This window comes from Marmota marmota, unplaced genomic scaffold (genome assembly GCF_001458135.2).
Source record: "Marmota marmota marmota unplaced genomic scaffold, marMar, whole genome shotgun sequence".
In the NCBI taxonomy this organism is placed as follows: domain Eukaryota; kingdom Metazoa; phylum Chordata; class Mammalia; order Rodentia; family Sciuridae; genus Marmota; species Marmota marmota.
Genome location: NW_026000057.1, coordinates 2,590,495 through 2,608,604, shown reverse-complemented (window position 1 = coordinate 2,608,604; position 18,110 = coordinate 2,590,495). Strand labels below are relative to the sequence as shown.

General features: G+C 37.6%; 2 protein-coding genes across 2 annotated transcripts in view; one reads left to right on the top strand and one right to left on the bottom strand.

Annotated features, from left to right (window-relative positions):
- Positions 1–8,216, top strand: part of Frem3 (FRAS1 related extracellular matrix 3) — a 65,503-nt gene extending 57,287 nt beyond the window's left edge. Inside the window, exons 7-8 of the mRNA XM_015484403.2 lie at positions 5,611–5,760; positions 7,523–8,216. Coding sequence (XP_015339889.1) covers positions 5,611–5,760; positions 7,523–7,734 — 362 coding nt within the window. The 3' untranslated portion in view covers positions 7,735–8,216. The remainder of the gene's footprint in view (positions 1–5,610; positions 5,761–7,522) is intronic.
- A 7,214-nt stretch (positions 8,217–15,430) lies between these two features.
- The window catches only part of Smarca5 (SWI/SNF related, matrix associated, actin dependent regulator of chromatin, subfamily a, member 5), a 36,786-nt gene continuing 34,106 nt past the window's right edge, over positions 15,431–18,110 (bottom strand). The window contains exons 24-25 of the mRNA XM_048813851.1: positions 17,319–17,426; positions 15,431–16,709 (exon numbers count right to left, since the gene is read on the bottom strand). Of these exons, the coding sequence (XP_048669808.1) occupies positions 16,644–16,709; positions 17,319–17,426 (174 nt within the window). The 3' untranslated portion in view covers positions 15,431–16,643. The remainder of the gene's footprint in view (positions 16,710–17,318; positions 17,427–18,110) is intronic.

Below are 18,110 nucleotides of genomic sequence, written 5' to 3'. Positions count from 1 at the left end.
ATTTATGAAGCCAGCAATACCCTGATTACAAAGCCAAAGACACTGCAAGAGAAAACAACTAGGACAAATATCCCTGATGAACATAGATGCTAACATTATCAACAAAATGCTAACAAGCTGAATTCAACAGCCAAGAAGGACCAGACACTATGTCCAAGTGGAATTGATCCCTGGAATGCAAGGATGGTTCAACACTGAAAAATCAATTAAAAGGATACACTTCATTAACAGAATGAAGAAGAAAAGTCATGACTGTCTCAATAGATGCAAAAACAAAAGTTCATTGTATAAAATTCATCACTAATTCATGATTAAGAAAAAAATCCTTAGCAAATAATAGAGGGAAATTACCTCAATGTGAAAAAGAGCATATATGAAATGCCCACAGCTAATATCATATTCAACAGTGAAAAACTGAAAGATTTTCCTGTAAGATCAGGAAGAAGACAAGGGTGCAACCCCTCTACTTCTACTCAAGATCATCCTGGAAGTCCTAAGCAGAGAAATTAGGCAATAAAAAATAAATAAATAAAAGTCATCCAAATTAGAAATAACAAAGAAAAATCACCCCTGGATCTTCTATAAAGAAAACTCCAAACAAACAAAACAAAAGAAGAAAGAGGAGATAAAAAGAGAATAGGAAAAGTTGTTAGGACTAATAAATGTAAAATGGCAGTCTACCTATTAATATACAAAAACCAATAGTATTGCTTTATGCCAACAATGAATTATCTAAAAAGGGAATTAGAAAAACAACTTTAACATGAATAAATACTTGGGAATAAACTTAGGAATTGAAAGACTAGCACATAGAAAATTACAGTCATGAAAGAAATTTAAAAAGATAAAAACACATGGAAAGATATTACAGACTAATTAAAATGCCCATACTGCCGGATATGGTGGCACATGCTTGTAATCCCAGTGATTTAGGAGGCTGAGGCAGGAGGATTGCATGTTCAAGGCCAGCCTTAACAACTTAGTGATACCCTGTCTCAAAATTTAAAAATAAAAAATAAAAAAATGCCCATACTAGGCAATCTACAGATCCCATGCAAACCCTATCAAAATCTCAATGGTGTTTTAACAGAAATAGAAAAAACAATTATAAGATTCATGGATCCACAAAAGACCACAAATGGCCAAAACAATTGAGAAAAAGAGCAAAGCTATCATGCTTTCTGATTTCAAAATGCTTCACAAAGCCACAGTGGTCAAATAGTACAGTACTGGCGTAAAAACAGACAGTGTTGATCAAACAGGCCTTTGTGCAGAGTTTTCACTGGGCTCTACAGTTCACACCATGCGGCTGGCCGTGTCCTAAGGTGCATCTTGATTCTTTTGCTGCTGATCGCCACTGTCCACTCGCACACTGCTATCTTCCTGGATGTGCGTGCTGTATTGACACCCGGGCTGCTCATTTTTCTAAAATTCTCTGCTCTCTACTCTCTTTGTTTCTCTGCTTCCCCACACTGCCTCCCCACCCACCCAGCCATGTCTCCAATTATTTTTTGTTTGCTTATTTGTCTATTTCTTTTCTGGAGGGCTCCTGTCTATCAACCTGTCTCCCTAAGGGTTGATGTCCCCCCACCATGATTCCCATTGGATGATGTTACTTTCTTATATGAAATTTCGCCCTCAACTTTTGAGCTTAGCCCTCCCAGATCTCATCTCCAGCCCTAGCTAGATTCTTGAATTCTAGATTGACACATGATAGTGTTTCTGCTATCCATTTAGAGATTCCATAGGCAACTGAGACTCCACATCTGTAACTGAACTCATCATCCTTCCTTCTCTACTCCCATTCAACATCATTTCTCCTCCTTTATTCTCAACTGAGTTCCTATGGTGCCTCCCTTGCCCACTTTCCACATTTTAAGCTTGTAGGGCATCCTATACCCAATCACTGGGTGTTGCTCAAGTCACTTCTGCCACCCTCCTCTCCCCCTCCATCCTAATACTGCTTAGTTCAAACTTGGGGGTGCTCAATAGATGTTTGTTGAACTGAACTAAAAGAAAGATTGAGGGTGCTGTGCCACATGCCTGTAATCCCTGTGGCTCAGGAGGCTGAGGCAGGAGGATTGCCAAGTTCAAAGTTGGCCTCAGCAACGGCAAGGTGCTAAGCAACTCAGTGAGACCCTGTCTTTAAATAAAATACAAAATAGGGCTGGGGATGTGGCTCAGGTCAAGTGTCCCTGAGTTCAATCCCTGGTACTAAAAAAAAAAAAAGAAAAGAAAAAAGAAAGAAAGATTGAATTTGACTTCACCTCAAACAGTATGTTAAAGATTCAAAATTGATTCATATGCATTTTCTTTCTTTTCTAAGAATCCAGAACCTGTTCCAATAAGTAGCTCTAGAATTTTTCCAAAGACTAAGTTTACCAGTCTGTTTCTAGAATCTATATTCTAGATGAGGAACTGAAAAAGCATTTTGGCTTCCACCTTGTGATACTCATCCTGTTTGTGGTGGTTTCTCAAAGTTGACAGAGTGTTTCTGTCACCTCTTCTACAAGCCTTGGCATTAAATTTCTGTGACTATGGACACTAAACTCCTTTTAAATCATGGCCATATGTCTTTTGAGACCTTCACTTTGCACCTTGTCATATTGTTTTTCCCTGTTTCTCTTTTTTAAAATATTCTCTTTTCAGTGAGATATACCTCTGGCTGTAGAAGTGTAGAATTCACTGAACACAGGTGTGATATTCAGACTTTCAATCAGACTTTCCTAATTGCCTGTCCTGAGGAATCATTGCTAGTGTCTCAGATAAGGACTATCTGAAAACCATGCTAGGAACTGTTTTCTCCAATCTGACAAATCTCCTAATACAAATTAACATGGGGCATCTCAGAGGAGCTTAATGATTTTTTTCCAAATGACAATATCCTCCTCTCACATATTATATTTTATTATTCAGAGAGGCTTGAGGGCTGGGAATGTGGCTCCGTGGTAGAGCACTTGCCTAGCATGTGTGAAACCCTAGTACCACAAAAATAAGGAGGTGGAGGTGAATTCTTACTTCTGCCCCCTTCAAACAGTGTCATAACTGATCCAAATTTTTTCTTATCTTTCTTGCTCCTTGCCCTTCCTCACAACCACACAGTATAATTTCTCTGTCAAAAGCAGGTTACACTGGGTCTGTAGCTCACTTGGTAGAGCACTTGCCTAGCATGTGTGAGGCACTGGGTTCTATTCTCAGCACCACATATAAATAAATGAATAAAATAAAGGTCCATCAACATCTAAAAAATTTTTTTTCAAAAGCAGGTTACTTTGTCCAAATTTTAAAACAACTTTGTAATAAATTTAAAATAATTTATAAATTAGTTAAAATTATCTATTCTCCAGTGAATTCTTGAATGCTGAGAATATGCTGGCCACCGTGTCACTAAGTATACAGGGATGTGGGATGTGGCCCCTGAACTTGGGAAGTCCATAGGCCTTAATAAGAACACAAAACACCACCACGATAGAATGTGGCTTCAACAGTTTCCTTTTCCAAGAGTTGCTAAATCAAGAAAGGAGACTAATTGGGACGTCATGCGTGACACCTGCAAAAAAAAAAAAAAAATGTCATGTGCATGGAGAACAGGTGGACTGGAGATGGAGTCTGGCTCCGCCTGAAACATCGCTGTGTGGGAGATAAGCTAGTTAGCTGCTGTCACAAATGAGCAAACAAAAGGGACTGTATTGGGATTAAGCAGTATTCCTAGAATTTATCAAGGCAAAGGAAGCAGGAAGGTGCCATCAATCAGATGTGAGCTGCACATGAAAGAGAGCAGCAAGCTTGGGCTTATCTGAAGTCTTGGCCAAAAGTGCCATCTAGAGGGCTGAATGGTCCTCAGCAGAGGTGGTGCCAAATGCACAGGAGTTGAGAAAGGATTAAATAACCAGTCAGAATATTGACATTTCATCTGTGTCTAGAGACCACAGAAGAGATATCCAACTATGGGAGGGACAGGTCTCCAAAGAACCCACACAAAAAAAGCCCATGGAAAACAGAATCAGCTGTTCTTCCATCTTCCAAGACTAGAGAGTATTGATCACCATGAAGATACCCATCAAGAAAAGAACTTTCCTGCTATCCTGCCTCTCCCATCCCAACCTTGGAGACACCAGAAACATCATTGGCAAGAATGGGGAGATGAAGTGGAAGGTTCTTATATGAAAAAAAAAAAAAGAGATGACCTTAGCACCTTTGCCAAATGCAAATGGCAAATGGAACCCATTACCACAGTGGTAAAATTACGCCAAATGTTAAAGAGGTATGGGGTAAAGAATGCTTAGTTTCCTGAAAGAGTTAGATGTGGCTTCCCTGGGACAGGTAACTCTATCAAATTCTTAAAGCATGAGTCAGCATTTGCCAAATTGTCACACTCTAGCTCAGACAACATCACCAGCAAAGATGGAGGCTCCAAGCACCTGCTACATTGGATGCATTGTGAGCTGTTTGCAGCAACTGGGAAACAGGGCACAGTGTGGGGCAAAGTTGCAGATGATTCCAGAAAAAAAAAATGGACTCAATTCAGATTATGAGAGGTCTTGCATGTTATAGTAAAATTTTTCTCAGCATTTACAAACTATTAAAATACATCCTAAGCAAATTAAATCTGATTTTTACCCTCCAAATGTTTAAGTCAAATATGCTTCTTTGTGAAATATATTTGTGAAGGTGTCATCTCTGTAACTTTGATTTTCCATTTTCCAATTTCAGAGTCATTCCTCTTAGGGGAAGCTGCTTCTCAATGTTTTTTCTTTGGCAGCAGTGGGTTTGAGGGGACGCGTGTTTTGTTTTGGTTTGGTTTGGTTTGGTTTTTGGCCTCCAGATGTCATAATTCAAACAAAAACATTTATTTCAAAATATTTTTTAGGACAGCATATGTCTAGTAGAACAGCTAAGCCTTGTAATCTTTAAATGGGCAAGTTTGTAGGCTACTTTTTAGAACAGAATGAATCAGGCATATTTGCATATTTGCTTGGCCAAATCTCAACACTCATTGTCAAATGCTCCTGCCTTTTGGAAGATACACGTTTGCCCAAGCCGTGACCTGCTCTGGCCTCCTTCAGCTTTCTTTCCAGAGAGCCACTTCCCTGCATCTATGGGGAAAAAGCATCTGGCATCTCTGGTAACAGGATCCTGCCTCCCCTCGATTAGTGTCTGTCCCTGTGATCACCAAATGCCTTGGGAAAATGCACAGCAGCAATCCCCAAATTCAGAACCCTGCCTCAACATCAAGAACAGTTTCTACAGAAGAAAAGACTCCCTAACTCCCCACCATCTTTTCCGAGTCACTGACTTGTCCGAGTTAGAGCCAATTGGCCAATTTCCCCTCCTTTTTCAAAGAGAGCTCTTAAAGCAGAAAAAAAAAAATGAATAGGGTTCCAACTGATTTTATCTCAGGGTACTTCCTGGAGTCAAAGTCATGGCATGTCGCTCTTTGACATGGCTTCTGGGAAGTTTCTGGGTTTTTTCTCCCTGAGCTAAATATTGACAGGACCTGTAGGATCTGTCAAGTCTTGCTGTTGTGATCAATACCCAGGCTCACGCCAGGCCAAAGAAGAGGGTTCTCCTGGGAGGTGGAAGCATTCTTTGTCCTTTGTGCCTCTGCAGAGCCTAACCTGCACTTTGGGGATGCAGAGTATCATGTTGATGAACGTGCTGGCTACGTGGAGGTGTGTGTCAGGAGAGCAGGTGCCGATCTTTCCCAGGCATCATCTGTCACCATAAGCTCAAGGAAGACTGAGCAGAAGTCAGCAGAAGGTAAGAGGCCATTGAATGGATACAACATTATAATATGCGTTTTCAGTAGGGTCCAGCCTAGCCTTTCTTGACGGGCATCTCCTACCTGAACACAGAGATCACATGCGTATGTAACAATTTCTGCTGTCTATAAAATATATAGAATATTCAAACATCATCATTTATGATTCATTCATTACCCACTTGCTTCTAATAAGTTCAGATTAATTTTCTAAAGTTCAGAATATTTGTAGGTAGTTAAGCAGTTCAGAAAGAATATTTCAGATGATGGCACCCCCAGAATAGCTGAGCAAGTCCCAACTCCTGGAGGAATCCAGTCACATCTGAGGAAAAGGCAGCTCCATCTATGCTGCACTTACATGTTCACATTTGCAGCTGGACCTTTTGGTCTCCTGGGACATGGACAGCGAGCATAGCTCTTGTGTATCCAAAACCTCTGAGAATATTTTAAAATAAAAGCAAAGAAAAAGCAAAACTCCTGTAAATAATACCCAGTAATCTAAAAAGCTGCACTAACTGATGAGGCATACGAAGAGTAAAATGCACATTTATGAATTAAAAATGTAAAGCCAGTTTCATCATGCATCCATAAATGTTAAAGTAAATAAACATGGCCATTTTACTTACACTTGGAAGAATTCACACATTAGAACTCTAGCAAATTGCTCGTCTGGCATGTGTGCGGCCTGGGTTCGATCCTCAGCACCACATACCAACAAAGATGTTGTGTCCGCCGAAAACTGAAAAATAAATATTAAAAATTCTCTCTCTCTCTCTCTCTCTTAAAAAAAAAAAAAAAGAACTCTAGCGAATTATCTCAGGACATTGTACATGAAACCAGTAATGATTCTTACCAGTTTCTTTTTCTCTTGATTTCTTTCTCTTTCTTTTAATCTTCATAGAGGGTCATTCTTACTCTAGGTATATACATGGAACCAAAGACAAATAGACCAATTGATTCATTGGACTTTTTCCATTTAAATTTGTTTACAGGAGGTGTTAATTTTGATCACGTGATTAAGGTGGTATCATCCAGGTTTTCCCACTATAAAGTTATTTGTTTTCTTTTCAATTAATAAGCATTTTATGCACAGTTAACTTGAGACCATATAAATATTATCTTCCTCAAATTATTAATACATTCATATTCCTTGGGGGTTTCTAGTTTCGGTTCAGCGCTTATCACTGTTGGTATCATAACAGGTGATGACTTTTCAAAAAGTAGCAAAGAAGCTATATGGTCAGGGGCAGGAGCTTGCAAAAGTGATTAACAACCCAGAATATGGCAGGCACAAGCTCTAGGGCTGAGTAAAACTGAGCAGAAAGTTGCGCAGTTAAACCAGATGTCTGGCAAAGGTGAATGAGTGAAAAACGCATCAAAATAAAATTCATAAGGTTAGCTTCCAGGTTAAAAATTAAAAAAGGAAACCCTTTCATTTCTAATTGAAGCATCCCTCAGAGAGCTTTTATTATATTCAGTGGATTCTTTGTGAAAGTGATTGGAAAATGACGTGCCACTCACTGATTGGAAAATGATGTGCGAGTCAAGGATAGCACATGGATATAGGATGAAGAACTACATATATGGCATTTGGCAGGATATGAAAATTTGCCCATTCTAGGGATTGAGCCCACAATATGATTTTGAGTGGGTGCTGAGGACAAAGGCAAATGCTGCAGAGTTGATGAGCCATCTCATTATTCTCTGAAAAATACAACAATGAATCCTAGAGTCTCACCAGTGCCTTTTCCTTGCCCCTAGCTGGAGTTGATTATATTGGTGTCATCCAAAGACTGGACTTTGCCCCAGGAGTACACATGCAGACATTCCGAGTGACCATCCTCAATGACTTGGGACAGCCCGTCTTGGAGGGTCCAGAGAGGTTTGAATTACTTCTCCAGGTGCCTACTGGTGCAGTGCTTGGAGAACCCAATAAAACCACCGTTATCATCAATGACAGCATTGCTGACTAAAGAAGAGTGCCTGTAGTTTCTTTGACCAAGAGGCTTCCTGAGAAATATAAGCAGCCAAAACATGTGTCCTCACCACAGAATAAAGCTCCACTGTCACTAGAGCTTTGCAACTCTGGGATAGTAGTGCTGTTGTAGTGCCATTGGTGTTATAGTTTTGGTGATATGTGCAAAAATAGTTTATGCAACTGCATGGAGATAAAAATATGTATATACAAAGAATGGATTGAGCCCACAATAAGTGAGACTGTGCTTTTGTTGTCCTATTTCTATTTTCTTTTACTTTGTTTCTAAGACCAGTAAAACCATTTATTGTCAATTAAATCAAAACCGAGTACCAAAGATTGACCTCTCTTTACTGATTGAGGCTGAACATGAAATACTTCATTTATGAACATACACACACATGATCATTATCATCATCATTCTGTTTTGAATTTTCTGGGTTATTGGATGGGAGTGCAGATATCTGAAATTTGCAGACAAGTTCCTCTTGGCCATTTGTTCAGTTTCCCTCCACAGCCCTTCATCAGAGCCACTTTGGTAGGGATGTCATTTCATCAACAAGCCCTGCTTTTGCACCCCTTTGTAAAAAGGGTAATAAACAGTAAGGTGATAAAAATATAAGTATCCGAGAGGAGAAAAAAGAAAGTTTAAAGATTTGCATAGTTCTCAAACTGCCCAATTAGTTCTTAACTAATTTTGGAATGACAATATTTATAGTCTTTAGTGTACCTCACACACATCACATAAATCATTTCAAGTTATTACGAAGCCACATCTTTGTATCCTATTGCTATTTTTGAGGTATTTATTGTGCATAACTTGTAAAAATGTGTTTCAGACATTAACCTATTTCCAAGCCAACCTGGTGTTCAACAGAAACCATTCAAGAAGTCTTTCTCCCAAACATGGAGGAGGGGTAAAAAGGCTCTTACTGTAGGCAACCTGCACAGATGGGCGGAGATGTCCTTGTTCACCATCAGCCTGGGCTTGGCTTCAGTGCTTGACTTCATTTCTCCCATCCAGAGAAAACATTTTTCTAAGCTACTTTGTAACTCTTAACTTTGCTCCTCCTTCTGTGAAATGAGAAATTTGGATTCAACTTCTAAGATCCCTTCCAGTTTTGTCTGATTCTTGTCTGAAGGAAGACAAATTCACCAAAAGAATATAATCCTCCCTCATCATACAATTTGCCCAATTACTGGGGTCAAAAATCTTATAAACTCAATTAAATTTAACAACCATGTATTGGACTTCTTCTAAGATTAGAAAGATATAGACCCTTCACAAATGTTAGGGAAAAGCTATATACAAAATATACATGGGCCAGGATAACTCTCAGATATATCCCTAAGCCTCACAATGCCCTGAGTCAGCCCTGCCAAGGCCTAGACTTTGGCCCAGGGACTTGGACTTCTGGAGACCTCCAAAACTATGAAAGATAGACTATCGTGATAAGTTATCAAGTTTGGGACAGTTTGTTACAGCAGCCACAGGAAGTTAGTACCCAATGAGAGATCTGCAGAATTTGCTGATGTTGGCAAAGTAAACTAGAAAGTACAAAAAATAAGACACTCGGTGTTTGACTGTGAGGTAATGTTTGTGGAAGCAGTTGAGACCCTGTCTTGAAGACCTGACTCAGTCCATTTGAGAGTGCTGCTGCTTCCAAGCAACATCAACACATGCACTATGTCTAAAAGCCATGGGAATCCCAGCCTGGACCACGCAAACCTGTATTTAGAAAGAAGTTGTAGGCAGTCCTGTCCCTAAGCTACTCGTCATCCACATATTAAGGAATGTAATTGACAGGCATTGCTCTACTCTTAACAGTTCTGACACCAAATGTGTTGGTTTTCTCCCACACCAACAACAAATCCTCCACCTCTCTAGACACCTGCTGGGTGTCCTACAACATCTTCCCAGAGTTATGTGAGACCCCACAGGGCTCTGCAGTCCCGCAAAACTTCTCCCACCTCAGTCACCAGACATAAGCTCCAGACCTCTGATACTTCTGCCAGCTTGGCTACAAGTCACAAGCTCTTACAACCCCTTTCTCAGGTGTGATAGTTTGATAATTTGCTCACAAAACTCAGGAAAATACGTAGTATTTTGCTATTACTGGTTCATAATAAAGAGTTCACATGAACAGCCAGATGAAGAGGCACATAGAGCAAGGTCCAGAAGGGTCCCAAGCACAGGAGCTTCTGTGCCCTGGAGTTTGGGATGTGCCACCCTCCTTTGCCCATGGTCAGTCACCAAGCCAGATTTTATGGAGTGGTAGATCACTCACCTATCACATGAGTTCTTGGGTTCCATCTCCAGCACTGCAAGGAAAACCAACAAACCCTCAAATGTCAGTAAGAGGGGAATACCATGGTCTCCAGGAGCAGTGCTTAATTCGTGCTGAAATTTTCTAGGCTTTTTGAAACAAGGGGCAGAACTTCTATCATGTTTAATGAATATTGTGTGTTCTTGTTAACTGGGCTCTGGAAAGACTGCTGTTGTCTGCAATCTGCCCTTCCCCAGCACCCAGGCACCTTTGTCTTCCTAGGGTCTGACCTTCCTGGGGTCACCTTCATGCTAAGCCTCTGTAGGAGAGACCCGCCCACCTTCCAATTCCAGCACAGCACCGGAGTTGCGTCTAAGGTTTCACAGCAAATTGTTTTGAGGACAAAATTGGGTTTGGAATGAAAAAGAAGTTTCTATCATCAAGTGCTTTTTATTCAAATTCTGTTTTCAGTGACTAAAGAAAAGCTTATCATCTCATGAATCAAAGTAGGAATTCACAATAGCTTAAGGTGAAGAAATAATCTCTATTTAGCTCCACTTCTTTCCCCAATTTATGAAACAACCTATATACATAAAAACACCCTTGGGTTATTTATACCCTCAAAGACAATGTGCTTGAGAAAGAAAAATATATGCTTAATTATTGACTTTGCAAGTGTATTAATAGCCTTTTTGCTAATGTGGTGATTATCTTGTTTAAACAATAAAGCCTTCAGCATTGTCTCTCTTATTACTGAAGATGGATGATATACAATATTAAGCATTGGCATCGGACCAGTAAGACCCGTACATCTTGGATGCTAGAGAATTAATCACCTCCTCAGTTCAAAATTTAGAGGCTGGGAGTGTGGCTCAGCGGCAGTGCACTTGCCCAGCCTGTGAGGCCCAGGGTTCCATTCCTAGCAACAAAAACAACAAAAATGTAGGTGACTCTCAATGTGGGATATTCCTATGTATACAGAAGATGGGCACATTCCCAAATACAATCCAGAAAATAAGGAATATGGCTGTTTGGCCAACTCACCCTCACTACTCTACAGGTCCAAAATCCCAATAATTCTTGTTCATGTTCACTCTATTGCCAGTAGCCTACTACCTTAGGGACATAGAGGGGAATTACAACCAAAGAATATTGTTGCTACTAGCAAACAACATGGCTGGTCAAGGAGGTATGTTGAACACATTTATGAAATTGATTTAATGCTAATTTTTTAAATCAAAAGTTTAAGTGTTTAAGTCAGGGAGAAGTAAATTGAGACTATTCTTTTATAGTACTAGAGTTTAAAAACTAATATCAAACACCTCATACCACCTGTAGGATAAAGCTCAATGAAAGACTCAAATCAGAAAATTTGGCAATGTGAATTTTGATGCTTGGTGAGCCTCAGACCAAAAGGATTTCCTGTGGTAAAACAGCCACAGATCTAATGGTTTCAGCTTGTCCTCTGCTGCCCTTTCAGGCACATGTCCTATAATGCATTTTAACAATAGCCTCCAATTTTCCCACCGTTCACGTCTCATGTTTTGTGATCTTCCTCAAAGCAGATCTTTTCTTTTTCAAGGGAGGCAACTGGAAGAGAGTACTATATATATCCACACAATTTACAGTCACTGCTTGTTGAGGGTTTAGAAAGAGAAGCCTATTCTGTCATCAGTCCACTGTATTCTTCGTTCTGGGCACAATCTTAAAAACATAAGGGCCAACAGGAGTGCCAACTCTATCTCCAGATGTAGGTGATTTAAAAAAAAAAAAAACTTACAAGACCCAGAGGCACTAATCAATCTCCAGTACCTCAAAATTGGGCAGGGAGACATTAATGTTCAACACATCATTTCTAAGCAATCTAAAAAAGCTGTCCTGGGTCCTCATGTGTTCCCAGTGGGCAGAGCTCATGAGCAAACAGGACTACAAGTTCTAGGTATGGATCTTCATAGTTGCCCAGGTGGAAGGGAAGATTTGGTGTCTTATTCTTGGGCTATATACTGTATTACTGGCTTTCTTCCTATTTATACAGTTTGGAACTCAAGACAAAAAAAAAAAAAAAAAATCAACATTAATAGCACCCAGACTGTAACCTTTCTACAGTAATGAAAATTACCTACAGATATTGAATAGCCTGCCCATGCCCAATGCATCAATATGGGAACATAAACTTCTGACTTCGATAGATCATGTCTTAAATGTGAGATATACAGCAGGATGTGTCCTGAGAATTACTTGTACATATTTTGACTTAAAAACTGTCCTTCCTGGCTAGGGACAGAGGTACATGTAACCCTAGCTACAAGGGAGACTGAGGCAGGAGGGAATCACAAGTTCAAGGCCAACCTGGGCAACTTTAGCAAGATCCCATCTCAGTATAAAAAATAAAAAGGGCTGGGTAGATGTAGCTAAGTAGTAATGTGCCCTTGCTTTCAATCCTCAGTAAGACAAAAAAAAGTATCCCTCTGTGAAAGAAACAAACATCCAAAGTCATTGTCTCAGCAAGTCTAATTCTTTAACCACCATTTGTCATTTCTGTAATAAAGTGGCTTACAATTCAACAGTCCCTTGCACCGACTACCAAATGTTGCTCGGCCATCATTTCATCACTTACTTGCACAGCATCATTTTATGATACACTGATTTATAAATTTGAGCAACTGGATGATGAAAAGTTCTGTACCACTTATTCCACTTTTAAAAAGGAAAACAATAACCAACAGATAAATTGAGATGTTCTGATTCATTACTACTTGGACAGCTTAAATTGCTGGGCCCTGCCCACAGAAAATCTGATTCAGGAATCTGAGTATGGACTGAAGAGGTTTTTTTGGTTTGTTCTTTGATGCTAGGGACTGAACCAGGGCCTCTTACATGCTAATTATGTCCCCTCAGGAGCTCTATCACTGACCTATACCACCAGCCCCAAGAGAATCTTTTTTAGCAAGCTCCCAATTATTGCCACTGTTGCTGGTCTTAGGACACACTGGAGAAACGAATCTTTGATATAATTAAGATATTATGACTTAAAAGCTAGTATATAAAAAGAGACCCTGGTAAATCTGCATAAATTCAAGAAAATGCATTCTGAAATATTCATCCTACATTTAAAAAAAATCCAGGTTGGGGTCGGGGCACAGGGGGAATAGCTCAGTGGAAAAGTACAAAAGGCCCTAGGTTCAGGCAATAGCCACCCCAAGATCCGTATTAACTTGATCACCATGTTAATTTTGAAAATGTCTGGTTTAGTTTGCTTTGGCAAGATATCTTAAAACAAAGCTTTTTAAATTTTTAAAATATTTTTTAGTTTTAGGCAGACTCAATATTTTTATTTGGTGCTGAAGATAGCACCCAGGGCCTCATGCATGCTAGGTGAACACTCTACCACTGAGCCATAACTCCAGCCCCAAGCTTTTTAAATTTTATTGCTCATATTGAACACCTTTGAGGTGATAAAAGACTGATTCTAATTCAGATCTGGCACGAGGCCCAAAGTTCTACATTTCTAACAAACTCCCAGGTAAAGGTTTTACGGCATATCCCTGGTAGGCCCAGAGGATTACTGTGACCTCAATTTTCAAAACACACTACACTTAGTGACTTTTTCTAGTAAAACTTGTAATGTTGAGTTAATGCCCAAGTTGTAAGAGACAAAGGTGGTTTTAAGGGAAAGCATACATGAAGATAGTAGAGCGCTACCCAACCACTGCGTCTGTCAAGGTTTACCTAGGTGACTACATGAGGGCCAGGCAGTTTAGGTCCAAATATACTGAAATACAAGTTGTATAAAGCGCTGCTTCTTTCTTTAAAATGGTCATTGAAAAAAAACTTGTTTTACTATTTCTGAAACAAGTGCATTATTTTGAGTTCAACCTCTTCATATTTTTTCAACTCCTACAACTTAAATCTGCCTACTGAATTCATTCACCCACAGAAATACTTCATAAGAAAAAGTGTCAAGTATTAAGGACTGTAGGCTTTTCAGCATGGGAGTTAATGAACATTATCTGAACTAAGGACTCGCAGATCTCTAAAGGGAAAAACAAAATTGACATGGCTTTTTAAAATACTGTATAAATTATGGAATCCAACACCATACAATAGGATTCTATTTAAGAAAATTTGAAACCTACCAACAAATTAGTAGATTAATTGGTTGTGTGTCAAATACTTATATTGAGCCACTTATTCCTTTTTGCTATTACTTTTTACCTCTTAACTAGATACTAGAATTCCATAAATACATTTAACTAGACACTTTAGAATCTTGTAAGAGAAAAAAACAAGATTTAGATGTCCATGAATACAACTATTAATTATGACTGGTTAGTACAGAATTCCTAATAATTTTAATTCGTCATAACAAACGCACATAAGCATTGCTGTAACATTATGCACATTCGAATTAACTATATTAAGTGGCTTAAATTAAAAATAAAGCTTGTTATTGCAACATTTTCCATTCTTTTTAAGATTAACATTTATATTGGGAGTAGAAAATAACAATTGCATTTTATTTAGTAACAGACATCACCTTCCCAACAGAAATTACATACACAGCCTTACTCATTAAGTAAATGAAATATTCTAGATAATAGATTGCTGTAACACATCACTATGTCAACACTGGCTCTTCTGGGTTTACTTCAGGCACCATCCTACCAGTATGGGATGGGCTTGTTTTCCAATGTTCAGTCTATCTTCACCGTTAGTTCTTTAAGACAGTGGGGTAATTTGAACTTAGTTACCATTTTTCCTTCCCTTAAATAGCAAATAAAAATGTGATTTAATTTTAGATGAACATGCAACAGTGGTATCTACATTCACTGATGAAATAATTATCGCCTCTATTGGCAAAACTGCAATGCTAAATACAGGCATTATTAGTTTTCATGCTTTTCCCAAGTCCATTTTTCTTCATATTAATTTATTTTATATTTGAGTCTGCAAGCTCTCAAGGACTAGTACTGTATTTAATTCAGTCTATATTTCCACTCTTTTAACTCCTCCCAATTTTTCTTTCTCTGAAAAACATGACTTTAGTGACCTCTATAGTTTTCTTTCAGCCTTGCATTTTTTCTCCCAATTATTTTTTTCTAAAATGAGGTCACAACTCTTATTTAAGAATCCAATGTTGTTTAGAAGTCAATTTAGTTTGGGGAACATGTAATAAATCCAAACTACTCTATAATTTACCATAAAAACTGTTTTGTTTGATATTAGCATCAGCAATCCCATATTTCACAAAATTATGCAGTATGAGTAATACTAATCAGAATTTTCAATTATATATGAACAGATGAAAATATCTAATAGAAATATGAGAAGAAGCAATCTAAGTATAGGGAAAGAGAGAATGTCCTAAGGAAAAAAAAGTGGAAAATTAAGTGAGAAAAAAAACTTTTAATGGAAAGAAAAGACCACTTTGAGGATTATAAAAGTTATATTTATTCACGATGCTACATTTATTGCATTCCCTTAGAAAAATGGAGAACTGTTTATGTACCCAATTTGCACATATAAAACTTTATACAAATTATGTGTAGCACATAAAGGCCTCTGGTACAGCTAAAATCCTGACACTACCATTTGGGTATTCCTGCTTCAGGGTCTCCAGTTTATCAAGTCTGTTCCATAGAAAATAAAAACTGGAATTATACTCAGTCTTGCTGCTAACCCTTAGAAATTATTTTAAAATATAATAAAATAAAATTTTCATTTACTCTAAAACTCAAAAAATACTATAAACTGGGAGTGAATACACTTTGTTACCAATTTTAACAACATGACAAATTCACACCTTATTGTAGTTGGGTCTTTCTAAATTAAAAAAAAAAAAATCACCTTAGTTCTGACATTATCTTTCTAAATTGTGGCTGTTTCAGAAGGTTATTTGTCAAAATATTTACCAAATACTTAAAAAATAATAATAATAATAATATTCCTTTTACAAAATGGTACAACACCTTAAGGAACCAGAAAATACTAAATGTCTTTGGCTATACAACTAAAAGGCCATTCTTCCAACAGAATAGGGCATATTCGCTTCAGAACCAACTATAAAACCAGAAAGCATAACAGAAATATGCATAGAAATTAATAATAATTTGACTTGCCTTTTTCCCCATTCTATAATAAGCAAGGAGAATGCAATTTACATAATCTTTCCAGATGAAACTCAATAGCACTACAAAGAAAATACCCAAATTTCTGCAAAGGCAAAGTGAATTAAAACAATTACACAACCAAGTGAAGACTGAAGGGACAAATGTTATTTGCAATTTTTTTTTTACTTGTTTGCTTGTTTTAAAGCCTTACAAGTGTACAAATCATAGCGGATAAACAAAAAATCACAATCTTCACAAATGGAACTATAATAGAAAAATAAATCAAATGAAACATTTATTAATAAATGAAGCCTATTTTATTACTTCAAGTGTTAACGATAAAAAAAATTTCAGCACAGCTGTTGCATTTAAAAAAGTGAAACTACATACTATATTTCTAGCTCAGTAAACAGATGAACCTGATGTCTTTGAATGACATAACAATTGAGCATTGTACAGTACATCTTATGAAGACCCGTAAATTAAAGAACTACTGGTTTAAAGTTAGTGATTATGAAACAAATATGCATTCATAGTTTCAGTTTCTTTTTTCTTCCTCGGCCATCAGGTGCTCCGTCCATTTTACGTTTCTGTGTCTACAAACAAACAGAAGGATTATTTTTCATGGCAAGACTAATACCAACATGAAATAATCTGCAGACATATGATGGCACTTTAGTTATAACTGCTACATAGTAACAGTTAAATACAAGAATTTTTCCCCTCAGACTATTTAAATCTTTCAAAACAAACTATCAAGTCCCCAAATAATCATATTATTATTAAGTAGCAATATAATTTTTTTCCCTTTATAATGCTTACCTTAACATTGCTAAGACCTCATTAGGACAATAAACCAAAAGTTAAAAGCTAAAGCAAAGGTTGTGATGTCATTGTTTTCCTAATATTTCTTAAATTATTCTAAAATTATGACCTGTATTCCCAAAACGACTGTGCACTCTGGGCATCCAGGAGACATACCTTTGCATTTCTTCAGGAGCCCCTAAATAAGATAACATGATTTTCCCTACACAGTATAGTGAAGTTTCATTTATACTTTCAAAGAATTTAACTATTATTTTAAGAAACAAAACACTAAAAAATGAGAAAACTAACACATTAATGATAGTCAAGTAATATTCAAATACTTAAAAATAATGAACTTTACATGGTCTGTACACCTTCACATATTCACGAATACTTACTGAAGGCTTTGGTCCTCTTTTCTTTTTCTCTGCCTTCTCCTTTTCTTCTAGTTCCATGTTTTCTCTTTCAATTAGAGTAATTAAGGTATTACACCTCCTTTGGAGTTCCTGAGTTATAAACATAATTACATGATAAGCTTATATTTTCCATCTATAAGTTGTCCTAATTTCAATTTTTAAACTAAGGTTATATCTTAGTAGGATAATATAAAACCACTCATAAAAAACTGACAGTTTAAACAAAAACAAGCAAAAGAAATTTGTTTTCATGTAGAGTCCATGCTGAGGATTTAAAAAAGATATGTGATGTTTTTACATCATACTGGTGAATACTCTTCACAAATCCTTCCTACATTTAGGAACTGAAGCAGTGAAAATGAACATCTCAGAATATATGCAAATATATGCAATACTGTTAACTTTACTATGACTGAGAACTCCATGCTATTTATACCACAAAATTTTTAAAAATCAATAATGAATAATCTGAAGGTGAAAATCAGCTGGAACGTTAACATATGCATAATCTTTCCCTTCAAAGCATTATCAGAGCCTGGTGTGGTGGCACACACCTATAATTCCAGAGGCTCAGTAGGCTGAGGCAAGAGGATTATGAGTTCAAAGCAAGCCTCAGCAAAAGCGAAGTGCTGAGCAACTCAGTGAGACCATGTCTCTAAATAAAATACAAAAATAGGCTGTGAATATGGCTCAGTGGTCAAGTGCCCCTGAGTTTAATCCCTGGTACCTCCATGCCCCCGCAAAAAAAAAAAAAAAAAAAAAGGAAAAAAAAGG